General features: G+C 36.1%; 2 protein-coding genes across 2 annotated transcripts; one reads left to right on the plus strand and one right to left on the minus strand.

Moving 5' to 3' along the window:
* Window positions 1-12,672: 12,672 nt before the first annotated feature.
* Window positions 12,673-15,743, plus strand: LOC139891102 (probable bifunctional methylthioribulose-1-phosphate dehydratase/enolase-phosphatase E1 1). The gene is made up of 8 exons (XM_071874030.1): window positions 12,673-12,909; window positions 13,467-13,646; window positions 13,741-13,896; window positions 14,192-14,341; window positions 14,413-14,514; window positions 14,981-15,090; window positions 15,180-15,298; window positions 15,450-15,743. The coding sequence occupies exons 1-8, from the start codon at window positions 12,721-12,723 to the stop codon at window positions 15,545-15,547; spliced, it is 1,104 nt and encodes a 367-aa protein (XP_071730131.1). The 5' UTR covers window positions 12,673-12,720; the 3' UTR covers window positions 15,548-15,743.
* A 2,420-nt stretch (window positions 15,744-18,163) lies between these two features.
* Window positions 18,164-18,990, minus strand: LOC139891103 (VQ motif-containing protein 4-like). The gene has a single exon (XM_071874031.1). It carries the CDS (start codon window positions 18,951-18,953, stop codon window positions 18,312-18,314), a length of 642 nt encoding a protein of 213 aa, XP_071730132.1. The 5' UTR covers window positions 18,954-18,990; the 3' UTR covers window positions 18,164-18,311.
* Window positions 18,991-19,198: the final 208 nt, after the last annotated feature.

Here is a 19,198-nt window from a genome sequence, read left to right on the forward strand (position 1 = left end):
CACTCGGTTGATGTTTTGTTAGTTTTAATATAGATATTATACATGCTCATGAAAGATTGAAATAAAAGTTGAACTGTAAATTGATTACGAAGATTTTAGATTTTGTCAAAAATATTATTATCTTTTTAGTTTAAACTTTAGTACTCCGTACATATTATTTGGTACAGAAAATAAATAATTACCGAACCTTTTTGATCAGGTTTCAAACAGGTAACGAGTGAAATAATTAAATATATTTAATCTAAAAATTTGGGATTTTTAGGAACACTTTTAATACGTTAACTGTTTAGCAATGGACCACGAAATAATATCCGAAAAGTATGGATGTCGACAAACTTACTGATAGCTTACTATACATGATATTTTGATTATCTTGTAGTATTATATTATTTATTACTATTAATATTATTAATAATTATTAATATTAGATTTATATTACTTATAATTATATGCATAGATATAGAGTTAGAGATCGATGGATTTTTTTTTTCCTTTCCATACGGTAACCACCACCTTCACCTTCCATCATGACCAGCATGTAACGACCCGACTTCGTAAACCCAAAACGCGTACCAAAAAAAAAAAATTTCTACGTCAGTGCATCTGGACGGCGTCCAGAATCCTGAACGGCGTCCAGCTCAGAATAGTGGGACGGCGTCCAAAGTTTTGGGACGGCGTCCAGCTCAAAACAACTGGGACGGCGTCCAAGCAATTGGGACGGCGTCCCAATGTTTGGACGGCGTCCAAACCCAAAAGAAAACAGGATCTTACAACTCTCCCCCACTTGAACCGGATTGCGACCTCGCAATCCACGCCGCATGACACGAGGGAAGATAAACTAACACGAACTCTTCGGGCTCCCAAGTGAACTCGGAACCTTTACTTCGCCGCCATTGAATCTTGAAAGTTCTCACCTCTTTATTCCTCAACATTTTCACCTTCTCGTCAAGGATAGCAATCGGTTCCTCGACATATTCTAACTTATTGTTTAGCTCAATTTCGTCTAATGGCACCCATGATGAATCATCCGCAAGACACTTACGGAGATGGGAAACATGAAATGTATTATGAATCCCCGCAAGCTCTTTGGGTAATTCCAACCGATACGCGACTTCACCAACACGAGCTAAAACTTTAAAGTGACCAATAAACCGAGGAGCTAACTTTCCCCGTTTTCGAAATCGAATAATACCCTTCCATGGCAAAACCTTAAGCATCACCATATCGCCTTCTTGGAATTCGATCGTTCGTCTACGTTTGTCAGCATACGACTTTTGCCTATCTTGAGCCTTCTTCAAATGTTCCCGAATCAAATTGATCTTGCTATTTGTCTCTAAAACCAAATCGGTACTCCCGATCTCTCTTTGACCCACTTCTCCCCAACAAACGGGAGTTCGACACCTACGCCCATAAAGCATTTCGTAAGGTGGCATCCCGATACTAGTATGATAACTATTATTGTACGAGAATTCCACCAAAGGCAAATGCTCATCCCAACTACCACCAAAGTCAATGATGCACGCCCGTAACATATCTTCCAAAGTTTGATTCGTACGTTCGGTTTGACCGTCTGTTTGAGGATGATACGCCGTGCTCAACTTCAATTGCGTGCCCATATCTTCATGAAACTTTTCCCAAAACCGAGATGTAAAACGGGTATCTCGATCCTAAATAATAGATATAGGAACCCCATGTCGCGAGACCACTTCCTTGATAAACAACTTAGCCAAAGTCTCCGACGATATCGCTTCTTTAATGGGAAGAAACAAAGCACTTTTCGTCAACCGGTCAACTATCACCCAAATCGTATCAAATTGGGTTCTCGCCGTCTTAGGTAACTTTGTTATGAAATCCATGGTAATGTGCTCCCATTTCCATTTCGGGATTTCTAACGGTTGCAACTTACCATACGGCTTTTGGTGTTCGGCTTTTACTTGTAAACACGTGACACATTGCTCAACATACTTCACAACATCACGTTTCATGCCCGGCCACCAATAATCTTTCTTCAAGTCAAGATACATTTTCGTCGCGCCCGGATGAATGGAGTATTTTGACTTATGTGCTTCATCAAGTAGCACTCGTCGGTAATCACCCATCTTAGGCACCCACACCCTTCCTTGGAAAGACAACAAACCACGCGGACCCATAGTAATAAACTCCGATTGGCCCACGATTCGCTCCGTATGCTTGTTGTGAACATAAGCCTCTATTTGAATCTCACCAAGCTTTTCAAGAAAATCATTGGTAATAATCAAACGTAACGACCCCACTTTTATCGCCGGATGTTGACTCTTTCGACTCAACGCATCCGCGACCACATTCGCCTTACCCGAATGATAAAGTATTTCACAATCGTAGTCTTTCACCACATCCATCCACCTACGTTGGCAATAATTCAAATCTCATTGATTAAAGAGATGTTTCAAACTCTTATGATCCGAATAAATCATACACTTGACACCATACAAGTAATGGTGCCAAATTTTCAACGCATGCACTACCGCCACCAACTCAAGATCATGAGTCGGATACCTCGTTTCATGTTCCTTTAATTGTCGAGAGGCATAAGCGATGACTTTACCTCTTTGCATTAGAACACACCCGAGACCATTTAAGGAAGCATCACAATAAACCACCATATCTTCTACCCCTTCCGGCAACACTAACACCGGAGCTTGACACAACTTCTCTTTTAACAATTGAAAAGCAATCTCTTGCTCGTTCTCCCAATTAAATCTTGCATTCTTTCTTGTCAATTTCGTCAATGGAGAGGCGATCTTAGAAAAATCTTGGATAAACTGACGATAATAACCGGCCAATCCGAGAAAACTTCGGATTTCCGTAGGCGTAGTTGGTCGTCCCCAACTCTTCACCGTCTCGATCTTCCCCGGATCTACTTGGATACCGTTTTCATTCACAATATGACCAAGGAATTGAACTTCCCTTAGCCAAAATTCACATTTGGAGAACTTTGCATACAACTTCTCCTTTCGTAGCATCTTTAATACTTCACGCAAATGACGTTCATGTTCGTTCATGCTTTTCGAGTAGACTAGTAAGTCGTCAATGAACACTATTACCGACTTGTCCAACATAGGTTGGCACACTCGGTTCATAAGATCCATGAATGCCGCCGGTGCATTCGTAAGACCAAAGGGCATAACTACAAACTCATAATGCCAGTAACGCGTTCGAAAAGCCGTTTTCTCTATGTCTTCCTCATGGACCCGCATTTGGTGATAGCCGGACCGTAGGTCGATCTTAAAGAAATACATTGCACCTTGAAGTTGATCAAATAAATCGTCAATCCTAGGTAATGGATAACGATTCTTGATCGTCACTTTATTCAACTCACGGTAATCAATGCACATACGCATACTACCATCTTTCTTCTTCACAAATAACACCAGAGCACCCCATGGCGAAGCACTCGGTCGGATAAAACCCTTCTCAAGCAACTCTTTGGTTTGATTTAACAACTCTTGCATTTCCGTTGGTGCTAAACGGTAAGGAGTTTTAGCAATGGGGGTAGCCCCCGGAACCAACTCAATGCGAAATTCAACTTGTCTTTCCGCCGGAACACCCGGTAATTCATCCGGAAAAACGTCTTTAAATTCACTAACCACCGGAATTTCATGAATGGGTGGTGGCTCATTACGAGTATCAACAACATGAGCAAGGAAAGCCATGCCACCAGTAACAACAAAACGACGTGCCCGTGCAAAAGTGCATATCGGCACCGGTCTCCTTCGCTTATCACCATGAATAATTAACTCTCCCCCACTTGGGGTCTTCACACGAATAAACTTATCATGGCATGCAATATTGGCTCTATAACGATCGAGCCAATCCATACCAACGACAATATCAAAATCGCCCAAGGTCATGGGAATGAGATTAATTTTAAAGGTTTCGGCACCGAAAAAAACATCACAATTTTCACATACATCAACCACTAGCACCGTCTTGCCGTCCGCTATTTCGACTTCTACCGGACGACTTAACTTAGCTAACGGTCTATCAAGTTTAGGCACAAATTTAGGAGACACAAACGACAAATTTGCACCGCTATCGAATAGAATTCTTGCCGGATTAGAATTAACCACGAAAGTACCTGAGACAACTTCGTTTGATTGCTTGGCTTCATCATTGGTCATCAAATAATTTCAACCCCTTGCCGTACCCGCCGCCTTCTCTAACCGCTTAACATTATCATTGCGCAAGTCGGGACACTCCGGCTTCTTATGCCCTTCTTTTCCGCAATTAAAACAAGTGATTTTGTTTTCGGAAAATGGTTTCGGACATTCACGAGCCATATGACCCGGTTGCCCACAATTGTAGCACGTATAAGAAAACCCACCGGTAGTGCCCTTCTTTGCACTATTGACACTTTCGGCCCCCTCTTGCTCTTGCTCTTCTTGCTTGAGGCGTTAGAGTAACAAAAACCTTCAAACTTTCTTTTGGAAAAAATGAAATCACTCTTTCTTGGAACCTCCGGCTCAAAACCCCGAGCCAACTCAAACAATTCATCAAAAGTCTTAGCCATACCCCGACTAATCTTCCCCTTGTACTCATCATTCAAAGTACGGTAGAAATCCTTCATGAGCTTATGATCATCACCAACATATTCCGGGCAAAAACGAGTCTTTGCCAAGAATGTAGACATGAGGGTAACCAAATCCATGGAACCTTGTTGCAAATGGTGCAACTCGTCCCGGATTCTATCGAGATCGGAAGAAGTTCGGTATTCCTTGAAAAACTCCTTCTTAAACTCTTTCCACGTCAAGCCCATACATTGTTCCTCACCATACAAGTTGATTTTATCATCCCACCATAACTTAGCCTCTTCTCGTAGCATGCTAGAGCCATACCTCGCCTTCTTTTCGGGAGGACATTCCGCGGTACGGAAAGCTCCCTCAATATTGGAGATCCAACATGTACTTTTTAAAGGATCCCGCACCCCATTAAACATCGGGGGTTGAGCATCCTTGAAGTTCTTGTAGTGGAAGTCCCGCCTTCCTTCACCTTCTTCACCGCGAGGGTAGATATTTCTAGCGTCAAGGGCCTCTTCGATAGTGGCCTTCATTCGTTCATTAATTAGATCGGTTATTTGCTCATCAACCGAATCTTGGAAGACCTTTCGAACGTCCGCAAGAAAATCCGATTTTAACTTCTTAAAGATGGCCTCAACCTTGGTTGAGAACTCGACGTCCCCGCTTGTACTTCCATTATCATGTTCGGGACCATTTCTCGTCTTCATTCTATAAAACGAATTAGGTTAAACCACAAAACGGAAGGACAGATTACATATATACATACATATACGCCACACTACTTCATCTCACTCAACAATCGTCGTACATTACTTGTTTGACACGATTTGCACTCGTAGTGATGGTAGCTAGTCACTACTAATCGAGCACGTCGCGTTAACTCGCTAGTACAACGTCCATCTCGCTTGATGATTGCTAAACACACACAACAAATAGCGCATGATTAGTTCACATAAACCTATGCACTAACCATCCCGATCCGACCCAAGGTCCTACAAGTCCCGCATAAACGCGCACACAAAAAGTCTAAGTCTAGGCGCCAATCTCAAGTCACCTAAATCCCTTAGACCATGCTCTGATACCACTTGTAACGACCCGACTTCGTAAACCCAAAACGCGTACCAAAAAAAAAAAAATTCTACGTCAGTGCATCTGGACGGCGTCCAGAATCCTGGACGGTGTCCAGCTCAGAATAGTGGGACGGCGTCCAAAGTTTTGGGACGGCGTCCAGCTCAAAACAACTGGGACGGCGTCCAAGCAATTGGGACGGCGTCCCAATGTTTGGACGACGTCCAAACCCAAAAGAAAACAGGATCTTACACAGCACCACCACCACGCCACCACCTCAACCACCGGATCACCTATCACCATCGCAACCCTTCACATCTCTTCCTCTCTCTCTCTATCTCCCTCTCTCATATTCGTGTTTATTGAAAACCATCAACAATCACTTTTAAATGTTTTGGTTTACCATCATTAACACCACCGCCACCAGCAACACTCCTATTACTGCTGTTTCAGGCCACCAAACCGCCACTAATAGATCACCACCTTATTCAATGAAACCCACTTATATTTTTCTGTCACGTCATCTTTCTGTTTACCTGGGTTGTGCAGCTAACCGCTGCAATTATAGTGTTTCTATTAAGATTAACCAAAGAAGAATTTAACTGCTACGATGTGCAGCTACTGCTACTTCATTTCTTCTATTTCTGTTAGAACCGTCGATGATGATGATGACGTTGAATATTGAACACAATTACGAAGGTGAGGATTTATTGACTACTGTCTTGTTATTCATCTCGCTACCATTCTTTTTCCTTCTTCCTGGTTCTTTTAAGCGAAGAGTATTGGTAGATCACAATGATAAGGTTGATTGATGATGTTGATTGATGATATTGACGATTACCTCATGATGATTATGTTCGTGATCATCATGACGAGATGATGATGATGATTGTTAATGAATCGATAACCTCATTTGATTGTTTCCCTATTTGTGTTTACAAAACAACTTATAACACAAACCAAGAAATTAATTTTATGTTGGGTTTGATTATACGGGTAATGTTAGGAAGACGTGTTAAATGAAATTATCGAGTTAAATAAAACAAAAGTGAAGTGGCAGCTCGATGGTTACTAAGTTGTCTCTTAAGCAAGAGGTCGTGAGATCAAAACCGGGCTACGGCGTAATTATTTTTTTTACAATTGAAGCTCTAAATATTGGGTCATTAGTTGGGCTAGAATTTCAAACTTGGGCCTGCTCTTGATGTTTGGATTCCATGGTGAGATTGGGCTGCGTCCCATGTTGTATTATTAGGACTGAAACAGAAAATAAACGGCTTAATCATTTTAGACGAGGTGTATAAGAAGAAAAGTAGAATCAGTGGAGTGGTTAGTGGTGTTTTTGAGGTAGCGAGAGGTCGGGGGTTCGAGCCCAAGCCTGGGCGTGAGCAGCAACTTTTTTTTTACTTCTTGTGAGGTAGTTTCTCACATTTATTTATTTATTATTATTATTGTTATTATTATTATTATTATTGTTATTATTATTATTATTATTATTATTATTATGATTGTTATTGTTATTGTTATTATTGTTATTGTTATTGTTAGTACTAATTATTATTGTTAAAATTGTTATCTTTACTAAAGTTATTATAATTACTTAGTATTATTATTATTATTATTATTATTATTATTATTAAGTATTAGGATTATTATTATTATTATTATTATTATTATTATTATTATTATTATTATTATTATTATTATAAACATATTTTAACAATATCGTTATTAATATTAGTATTATCAATATTAAGAAAGTTATTATTATTAGTAAATCATTATTATCAAAACTATCATTTTTGTTACAAATAAATATTTTGTACCTAAAATATACTTAATATATATATTATAATCATATTAATAGTTTATATATCACATACCAAATATAATAACATTATTTATATAAATACTTATATATAATGAATTAAGAATATTTTCATATAATACTAATTATATATACATAGAGATATATTAATATAACCAAATATATAGATATTAAACATTTTAAATATATATAAAAACTAAAAAAGTATAATATATAATTCAAGTTATAATATATAAACTTGTTCGAATACGATTATACATTTTAATATATATACAAATGATATAGGTTCGTGAATCCGAGGCCAACCCTGCATTGTTCAGTTGTCTAATGTCGTCATATGTATTTTTACTACAAAATACATTAGGTGAGTTTCATTAATTCCTTTTTAAATGTTTTTGCAATATATGTTTTTGGGACTGAGAATACATGCACTGTTTTTATAACTGTTTTACGAAATAGACACAAGTACGTGAAACTACATTCTATGGTTGAATTATCGAAATCGAATATGCCCCTTTTTATTAAGTCTGGTAATCTAAGAATTAGGGAACAGACACCCTAATTGACGCGAACTCTAAAGATAGATCTATCGGGCCCAACAAGCCTCATCCAAAGTACCGGATGCTTTAGTACTTCGAAATTTATATCATGTCCGAAGGAGGATCCCGGAATGATGGGGATATTCTTATATGCATATTGTGAATGTCGGTTACCAGGTGTTCAATCCATATGAATGATTATTTTTGTCTCTATGCATGGGACATATATTTATGAGAAATGAAAATCTTGTGGTCTATTAAAATGATGGAAATATTTATTTATGTTAAACTAATAAACTCACCAACCTTTTGGTTGACACTTGAAAGCATGTTTATTCTCAGGTACGAAAGAAATCTTCCGCTGTGCATTTGCTCATTTTAGAAACATTACTTGGAGTCATTCATGGCATATTTCAAAAGACGTTGCATTCGAGTCGTCGAGTTCATCAAGATTATTATTAAGTCAATTATAGTTGGATATATTCTGAAATGGTATGCATGCCGTCAATTTTCGTTGTAAAGAAAGATTGTCTTTTAAAATTGAATGCAATGTTTGTAAAATGTATCATATAGAGGTCAAATACCTCGCGAAGTAATCAACTATTGCGAATCGTTTATAATCGATATGGACTTCGTCCGGATGGATTAGGACGGGTCTTCACACCTCAGATATAAGCTTATAAGCCTTGTTTGGACAAAAATCCATTTAAACCTTCATGAGTGGATTCAAGAGTTGGGATCTCTCACAGAATATTTCTAAGATTTTTGGTATGGACCATTTAAATATTGTTTCTCAGTTCCTTGGAACTCTTATGCACAAGTCTATTGTATCATGATCTTGATTTCTAGATAATAACTTGTTAGTATTTGTGAAGTTTCAATAAAAAGGGAAAAAAATAATCGATGTAGAAGGGCCTGCTTATAACAGTTTTTGTGCAATATGATGGCTAATGGGATCGTGATAGTGGAGGCATACATCTATATCTATATATCTATAATATAAGTGATAGTGGACATGTGAAAAGAACGAATACAGTAATTCCAATATTTCAATCAATAATATTATGGGTTCACGGATATAAGTTTGACAAAATAAAATATTAATAATATTCTAAACATGTGAAATTGAAAACAGTACACAAGGAAATGACTCAATTAAGCACAGTTACAATAATAAACTGCCGACACTATTAGACTCTAGAATTCACGGACTAAATCTCGTGCCCCGTGGTTAATCAGTGACGGATAAAAGTTTTCAGAAAAATTCCAAATTAATTATCTTTATTTATTCTAGTCATTATGGTATAAAATTCTGTCATTAATTATTAAATAAAAATTAATTTACTATTCACTCCAAATCTCAAGTAAAATATAAAAAGTTTTAAATTTCAACAAATGGTTCCTAAATATATTTTTAATAAGCCTATAATTTATAAAACTCAGTTTCGGGTCACCGTTTATTTTAAAATCACATAAGTACCCTTTTTTAACTCATTTACTATCAATCCAATGACAATTGAACGTTACCGTCGTTTACTAAATAACTTCGAAACCACAAAATATATATTCTATATACTTTATTTATATGTATAGATACTTTTTAATTAATAATTATTATATATTATTATTATTTTACATAATTAATTCTAACAATTACAATATATAATATTTCATATTATATATATATATATATATATATATATATATATATATATATATATATATATATATATATATATATATATATATATGCACATCTATTTACAATAGTCGTTCGTGAATCGTCGGAAATGGTCGAAGGGTAATTGAGCAAATGAAACAGTTCAAAAATTTTGAGACTCAACATTACAGACTTTGCTTATCGAGTCGGAAACATATAAAGATTAAGTTTAAATTTCGTCGAAAATTTTCGGGTCGTCACATTCATGATCTTTCATGTAACTTGAAGATCTAAGCTTTATGCTTCAAGAACACCAAAGATTCAAGCTTTCTAGCTTTGTAATCTCATAACTTGTGTGAAAAGGTTCCAAGCTCTCTATCTTAGGGTTCCATTACTTTATTTGATCAAGTTTGTGTTCATACTTGTTTGATTGAAGGAAACTTTGTAGCTTTAGTTATAAATAGAACTTGTATTTGTGTTAAGACTAAGAATATGATGTAACCTTGGTTCATCATCCTTCTAAAACTCTTAAGTGAGTTGTATTCTTACTTGGTCTTAACATATTGTGTGTTGATGGTTGAATCTTGGTCACAGTGATGCTAACACATCAATGAGTTGTACACTTGAAGCTACAATTATCAAGGATGAGAACCGTGATGAGCATCAAGCACCAAGAAACATACTGGAGCACTTGTTTGCTATTTTTCGGGGTCTGATCAAACTCTCTGGACTTATGGAAAGTTGATTTTCAGATAGTTCGTTTCGAGTAGATGACTTTTCGTTTAGGCCTCGCCTAAATTCGATATACGTTTTAGGATTTATAGCCTTCCGAAAGTCACTACGCCTTTGTAACGTTGTGCTAAAAATTTCTGACCTACTCGCACTTAAACCGTCGCCACAGCCAAACGATGACGATTTAGGTTCTGAAAATTGGTCAGCGGTTAGAGGAATCACATACGAAGCCATGGCCACTGACTACGCGTCTTTTCAATTTGTATAGAGGTCGTAACAGCTGTCCAAAGTTAGCCTTTTGTTTCGATCTCTATTCTTGTTAAACTTACCTTAGCTTTGATGAATGATGATGATGATGATGACCCTTAAACTTAATTTATTCACTTTTAAACTTATGGGGACAACATACTTACCTAGTGACATTTGACTTAGGTTGACAACCTTTCGGACCGACTTACTACTTGCATACGTTTCATATCAACTTTTACTGCTTATACACTGTGAGTTATAGCATTCCTTTACTACTTTTACTATTTTTGGGACTGAGAATACATGTGCTTTTTACGCTTTACATACTAGACACGAGTACTTAAACTTTATATATGTGTGGGTTACAAAACGGCACAAATATTCCCCTTAGCTAGGTAACGTTTAATCATTGGTTTCCTAACCATGAACGCGAATCTTAGATATGGATCCATAGGGTTTGACAACCCCACTTGGGCTAGTCGCGCTAGCAGATAACGGGTGTTTAATACTTCGAGGACAAACGCACTCGCCAAGTGCACTTTTAGGGGGTGATATACATACGTTAAGTTTAGTTACCGGGTGCCCACGGTTAAGCATATACTTTTCATACTGATTTAAACTGCTGGTTGAAGCACTGAAATCTCGTGGTCTACGTTACATTACTGATTACAAACAAACTATAGCTCACCAACATCCGTGTTGACATTTTAAGCGTGTATTTCCCAGGTGCTTAGACGTTGTTGCTTTCGCTGTTAGACTTACTGTCTTGGTGTTATAGACTTGCTGTTACAGACCTGCTGTGTTAGATTTTCGCTGCATTACTTAGAGATGTCTCAATCATGGAACTTTTATTTTGCATTCGTAACTTACGTTATTTTCAAACAATGGCTTTGTAACGACCTTTGGGTCACGTACTTATGTTTATGCTTCTATTCATAGAAAGCACGTTATCTTTTGTAAAACGCTATCTTTTTATGAATGCAAAACTGGTTTTCAAACAGCATATAGTGTTTGACCTTGTAATGATCCTGTTGTTGATGAACCGTACACGATGGTTTTGTACGGGGCGTCACAAATAGGTAGTATTTTTTTGTTCGTTTAGGAGGCTATAGTTGTGGGAGGGTTGTGTCGTTTTGGACAAGGGTCAAAGGGCTCACACAGAGGTAATAATTGTCAACATTCAGGGTTAAAAATAATAAATATGCACAAAGTTGGGAGGTTGAATGTAATTTTCAAAATTTAATACTATAAACATTAAATAAAAATCACTCAAATTTTTAACGGAATTATTCTTTTTTAGCCTCGAGTTAAATTTCTCCATTATCACATTCAACTGAAAATAATTCTACGAACAAAACGCAACTAATTATATTCGAAACAGAGTTTAAAAAAAATATATTTTGGATTAATTTATATATATATATATATATATATATATATATATATATATATATATATATATATATATATATATATATATATATATATATATATATATATATATATATATATATATATATATATATATATATATATATATATCAAATAGGTGGCTAAAACAAGTGATAAATTGATGAGTTAGTAAAAAAAAAAAAATCGGAGTTTGAGTCCTTCTGTCCTCTTTTCCCCTCAGTTCTAGCTTAATATTAGTTTCACAAAAAATGTTAAAATGTTCTACCATAATACACGAACCATTAGATATATTAGGTATCAGAAAACGTATATCTAAATACAACCGCTGTTGCTGCGGGTGGAATTTTTTCTAGTTATTAAGATTAAATTTTATATATACTTCTAAATGTTACGGAGTATTTATAAATAGTAATAATAATAATAATAATAATAATAATAATAATAATAATAATAATAATAATAATAATAATAATAATAATAATAATAATAATAATAATAATAATAATAATAATAATAATAATAATAATAAAAGGAGTAAATCGGCACTTTTTAATTAGGAAAAAAGTAGTAGAGGGTACATATAAATACTATCCCAAACGCCCTGTAAAATGTTAGTACCAAACTACCACCCATCTACATTTTACAGTTGGAACTTGGAAGTAGCCGGAAGCAATAGCAATGGCGGCAATTAGCAGCATTCAAACACTGACACCGTCCCAAATAAGGCGTTCACGTCATCGAAACCCAATTAATGATAACAGAGCTATCACCTACGCCGTTAGCTTTACAACCTTGATTAGGTCTCCGGCACCGGCGAAACCATCGCTGTTAAAGTCCACCACCAACTCATCATTATGTCTCCATCCGGTATATTCATGCATATATATACATTATATAATTACACCTTATATTATTATACATCCAAATGAAATTAATTAATATGTGGTAATAAATTGTCTTTGCAACTTAGATAATTAATTGGAAAAACCTTGTCTTTATTTATGTGTTGATAAAACCTTACCTTCTTAAATTTTCAGATAGCTTTCCTCTTTTCATCAACATATTGAAATAAATTCAGTATTTTTTTTTTTCAAATCTTGTGATCTTTCTGACTGTATAAAGATATAATCTTGTACAAGTTGGGACAATCTTTGATTTCCTTTATATTTAATGATAAAGCTTCTATCTTTTTTGGGAATATAATGTTGCATTGTTGTTTATTTTGAAACAGTAGAAACGAGTACACTTATTTCTGAAAACGAGTGGTATATTTACAGTGGAGTAGCTATAACTTCATATATGATTTACCTTATCTTTAAATAATCAGAATTTGTCGAAGGCTCAACATTATATATTTATATATCTAATCACTAAAACTTCAATTAATTAAAGCTTTCCTTAATATATAGTCCACAATGTTATAGGCAGGATGCTACCGCAATCCTTTTGAGGCTGCAATCAAATCTCACCAATCGGGCCCTTACCCTGCGATTCCCGGACATGGTAGCATCCAAAAATCCAAAGGAGTTTTGGGTCGCAGGCTCACAAACACGTCTTTCAAGGCAGGTGCTCTCGCATTCAATAGCGAGGCTGGAACAACTCCTGTAGGTTATTAAAGAATTTTAGTACTTCGTGTTTGTAGCTAAAAATGTGTGTACTGCATTTGGTTCTATACAACTTTGAGAAACTTTTTTGCAGCGTTGTGTTGTTTTGGACATTGAGGGGACGACTACTCCTATTTCATATGTTACCGATGTTCTTTTCCCATATGCCCGTGATAATGTCCGCATGCATTTGGAGGAAACATATGATACTGCTGACACAAAAGATGATATCAAGTTGTTACGGTCTCAAGTAAGATTCAATAAACTTGACATATTTCGCGAGAGGTGAAACTTTCGACCCATTTAGCTCTAAATGGGTCGATATGGGGTTGTTTTTTTATCTCTAGCAAGTCCAACCCGTAAATTGAAAAATTAACTACATATGTAAAATTTATGACAAAAGGTGTCTTTGGTCAAACTGTCCCTATGCTTAAAAGGATTTACCTTTTTTGACCTGCTATCCAACCTCTCTGACCGCCCATTTTCCTAACTCTAGATTGCATAAAAGAAGCGTATAAACTTGTGCACCTTGATTATTCTTGAAGGTAGAAAATGATTTACAAAACGGAGTTGTGGGTGCGGTTGCTGTTCCATCTGATGATGCGGGCAAAGAGGAGGTGATTGCGGCTCTGGTTATTAATGTTGAAGAAATGATTAAAGCTGATAGGAAAATTACTTCATTAAAACAATTACAAGTAAGCAAACCGCATTTAGAAACACGCTTAATATTAGTTAAGAATCTCGCTGCTGACTTTTGATGATGCAGGGGCACATTTGGCGTACTGGGTTTCATAAAAATGAACTAAAAGGAGTTGTTTATGATGATGTTCCTAAAGCTCTTGAAAGATGGCATGCTTCTGGTGTAAAGGTGGGTCTCAACTTCAGGCTCAAATGGGTTTAATGAGCTTAAGTTAGGTTCGGCTTGGTTCGGTTTAAATCAGCTTACCAGGCTTTTTGACAAACCAACTTGTCTCGGTTACAACTGCAGGTGACATTTTTAGTGGTTTACTTATAAATGGGTTAGCTTGGGATATGATTTATTACTAAAGGATTAAATAAGTAACAATAATACCTAGTTAAAAAGGGAAAAACAGATCATTACAAGTTGTGACGAGTGCATTCTAATGCGTACTTCTACCTAAAGTTACCAATGTAAAAATATGGGTCCTGTGCATTAACTCTTTTTAACACAAAAAATGGACAAAAAGTGCTTGCAGATTGACCTGAACCGACCTGACCCATTTCTACCTGTCCTGAAAATCTAAATTTTTTCCACTTTGATCCTAAACAGTATAGCACCTCTATTTACAAGTGGGTATGTTCTCATTGATCAGGTTTACATTTATTCAAGTGGTAGCAGATTGGCACAAAGGTTAATATTTGGATACACGAATCACGGCGACTTAAGAAAATATTTGTGTGGATTTTTCGACACTGCAGTGGGGTAGGTTTTGGTTCTTCTCTATAAATTTTACGACCCCATGATTTATATTACGAAGCCTCATCTATCATCTACAATTCTTCAATTTGCAGTAACAAGAGAGAAACAAAAAGTTATATTGAAATATCAGAATCTCTCGGGGTCGATAAGCCTTCAGAGATTCTATTTCTAACTGACGTCTTTCAAGAAGCCCTGGCAGCCAAGGCAGCAGGTATATTGCAACACATTCATACAAAAGCACGCTTGATTCGATGCACTTAAGGGTTGTACTGTGCGAATGATCGTAGTACAATCTGTCAGCGATGTGAGTTGGATTACACTTTCAGTTTCAGTTGTATATAGTTTGCTTTTTCTTGTTTCAGGTTTGGAGGTGATAATCTCTGTAAGGCCCGAAAATGGACCGCTTCCCGATGATCACGGATTTGATACAATCGAGTCTTTTACAGAAATACCATTTTGATGGATTTTGTTTTGCATGGGATGTAAGTTATGCTACCATATTCTACCTTTGTTATACAAATACCTAAAAAATAGAGCCACCTGATATCTTCTATACAGGGAGTTGTTACAATAGCTGCTACTAATATTTAAGGGGTTTTTACAAAAATTCCCTTTCTGAAACGTACTATAACAATTTGTCCTGAAATTTATCTTATTTTCCCTGCAAAATTGCCCCATTTCATAAATAAAAAAAGAATTAATAAATAAATAATTTGCAAATAGCCTTTGAGATTTGCCTGTTGCTTGGATGTATGGCTTATGACCGGGAAATTTCATGTCACGTCCTGAAATTTCTTAGACAATCCTGACATTTTCGATCATGACGGGGGAAATCCAAGTCGCAACTTGAAATTTTTGGTCATGACCTCCAAGTCACGACCTGATAATTTTCAAACATGACCCGAAATCTAGGTCGCGACCCTAAATTTCATAGTCATGACGGGGAAAACCAAGTCAAGACCAAAAATGTCTCGATCATGATCGGGAAATCCAAGTCACGACCTGGTATTTCTTGGCCATCACCGTGAAATTCGCGTACAATGATTTCTGAGTAATGACCAGGACTTGGACCAAGGATTCTTCAGTAACGATCAGGTCATGAGGAGGACACGCTAGTAAACATTTTAGTTCATGACATACTTTCACGTCTTACTTTCACATTTTACGTTCACACTTTATTTAATAGTAGTATAGTACACTTTTAAAACGATCACATTTTCAAATGCAAACCTTTTTGTTCATGACATAATGAAATTTAGTACATATAGTTATTTAGTATATGCCATATAGTTTTTTATTAATATACTTTTCTCCCCCGAAAATTTATTAGAAATCAAGGCACTTCAAGATGAAGATAAAAACACGAACAAAACAAGAACAACCTTAACCCTACTAATAGAAACGAGCCTAGCACAAAGAACAAAAAGAAAACTACATCCCAAACAATATAGCATATACTGTAGTTTTTTTTTATTTTTTTTTTGGCAAAAATAATGAAACTCATATAGATTCGACGTCGTTTTTCAAAGAAAAATGCCATCAACAGAGAATACAAATAGACGGGAGAAACGGAGATGCTCGCACTTAGAAAACAACCAACTAAACGAGTATTCCCTAATGATCAAACCAAAATTGCTCGGTCTGAGTGCAAATGAATTAAAAAAGGAAGTTTAACCTTTGGAAGGGGTTCCTTCGGTTAAATGGGAGATGGATGTGGTGATGTTGTTTGTCTTTTTCCGAGCCTCCAAGGTAAGCTATGGAAGGTTAGTGTGTGAAATGATCAGTTGGTCGATTGGCCATTAAATGAGGCCAAAGGATGCTATTTATAGATAATAAATGACGGTTATGCATGATAGCCATTATAATAGCACCCACGATTTGTAACTGCCACTAGAACCTCCTAATCAAGCCTACAACCTATTCCACGTTCGTGAAATGTAGGGATGTGGTCCAACTCAGCAATACCAAGTCAACCTTGACAGTCCGTCACGTGACCCATGGCGTGACGGTAGATTGAACATGAGTTGAACGTTTACTAGATATCACGTGTTACACGTGATACAGCCTTAGATTCCCAACAGGTTCATGTGCTAGACGCCATGCGTTGAACGTGACGTCACCCATGGCGTGACGTACGTCATTACCTAACAATCCAAAAAACTTTAAAACAGACTAACCAATACAAAACCGAATAATACACGTTAATACCATATATTGTAGATATCTTGAGTAGATACATAGTTAACTTTGACCAATTTTTCTTTTTCTAAGTTTGGTTAACCAAAACTTAAACAATACCATACCTCAACTTTTGTCTAGCTAAGGAAGTATGATGTAATAATTGATGAAAATAATACATGGATCATCGTATTCTTATATTTAAAAGTGAAATAAAGTATATAAACTAATATAAAAAGATGTAAATATCACATCAGTTGGTCAAAAAAAACAGCCGGTAGGTAATATTATAACCGTTCAAATAAAGTTGCCCAGTTGCCAAATATGTTTGTCGTCTAAGGCCAACCTCTTCAAATATTACAGTAGTGAATCTCACAACGGTTGTTATTTAAAAGTGTAATTACCATCTAAATTATCATTTATTATCAGTTCACTCAATCAATCTATCATATTATGGTGGTGTTTGTTTTCGAGTCTAAATATCTTACATTATGTATGCGCGTTTTTATGTGTTTTTATTGCATACTGTTTGTTTTTTTTAGAAATATGCTTCTAAGTTTACGTGTTACAGATAGAACTAAATTGTTTTATGAACATAAAAACAAACTGTCATCATTAGTATAGTATTCAGACATTTAGGTCACATCTTTGTTCCAGACATGATTCGCAAATTTTTTGGAAAAAACATGTTCAAAAACATGTCATAGAATATAAAACACTGGAGTACAAAATAATCATATTTTATGGTTATGATCATCAATATTTACAGTATTTGGGAGTAAACTGAAGTTTTTGTCAATGTGATCCAGCTAACAGATGGTCCTTACTTAAATACACGTTTAATAATAAGTATATAAATAAATATAAAACTCAGTTTAAATGTAAGTTTATTTCTTTTGAAGTTTTCTTTAGGAAAAATGGACTAAAATTACAGACAAGGCACATTCAAATTGTAGTATAATTCAAGCAAAAAAACACATCTCTAACCTTATAATTTTAACCACCCATTATATAATTATAATTAATTAATATAAATATAATTGTGATCATTCTGGCGACCCTACCATTCGGGGTGACGTCACCGGAAACAATGGCAAAAGCTGTGGTTCCGCCGTCCCAAGTGGTGTCACCGCCCTAGGCGACGGGTGTAAATAAAATCCTTTCTTCGCAATCACTCTATCTTCCTCCGACGAGTTTCCGACCGACGGAGATAACGGCGTCACCGGACTTAAAACCAACGACGGAAAATCAAGAATGCTGGGAGAAAGTATCTCATGAAACCTGGGTGACGACCCATGCCCGTACCCGGAGTTCTGTACCGAATTCGGGTTGATCATTAACCCGTTTTTTAAACTGTTTCGACGTTCGTAGAGTTTGAACCCGTTTTTCTTTTGTTGACCCGTTTTAATGGGTGGTATGGATACTTTAGATGGAGCTGGATCTGATTGTTGGGTCGGTTTAGATGAAACATTTTTAGCTGTTTCGGAGGATCCTGTTAGCATCTGGACTACTTGTTTGAAGGTGTTAGTGTCAGCTTGAACAAAAGTTGTTGGATTTGGATTCGGTTCGGATCTTGAAATGGGTTTTGGAGTTAATGGTGGTGTTTGGTTGTTACTGCTGACGTGGCTGCCCGGAGAATTGGTCGGAGATGGGTTTTCTCTTTCATGAGATCGTGATGTGATTTCCATTGTTGGGGTTTCTCTCTCTAACTCTACTTGTAGAGAGAGAGAGTGAAAAACAAGAAAGAAAGAAAAAAAGTTGTGTTTTTTATTTGTATTTGGTTATGAAGATGAAGTTTAAGGCTTAAGCCACTTTCAATAAGGCTTCTCTTTCACTTTATATAGCAAGTTGTGTCAACTAGAGCTGAATTTACAGTTTACCTACACCATTTTTTATGTGGTTGTTTTCACCATTTCGTGCCACATAGGATTTG

This window comes from Rutidosis leptorrhynchoides, chromosome 2, assembly GCF_046630445.1.
Source record: "Rutidosis leptorrhynchoides isolate AG116_Rl617_1_P2 chromosome 2, CSIRO_AGI_Rlap_v1, whole genome shotgun sequence".
NCBI classification, from domain to species: domain Eukaryota; kingdom Viridiplantae; phylum Streptophyta; class Magnoliopsida; order Asterales; family Asteraceae; genus Rutidosis; species Rutidosis leptorrhynchoides.

What these genes read in the sequence shown, in the direction of transcription:
- LOC139891102 (XM_071874030.1), top strand. Translation starts at nt 12,721, where the DNA reads ATGGCGGCAATTAGCAGCATTCAAACACTGACACCGTCCCAAATAAGG. An exon ending in CATCATTATGTCTCCATCCG is followed by an intron (nt 12,910 to 13,466) that starts GTATATTCATGC and finishes ACAATGTTATAG; the next exon opens with GCAGGATGCTACCGCAATCC. An exon ending in GGCATGCTTCTGGTGTAAAG is followed by an intron (nt 14,515 to 14,980) that starts GTGGGTCTCAAC and finishes CTCATTGATCAG; the next exon opens with GTTTACATTTATTCAAGTGG.
- LOC139891103 (XM_071874031.1), bottom strand. Translation starts at nt 18,953, where the DNA reads ATGGAAATCACATCACGATCTCATGAAAGAGAAAACCCATCTCCGACC.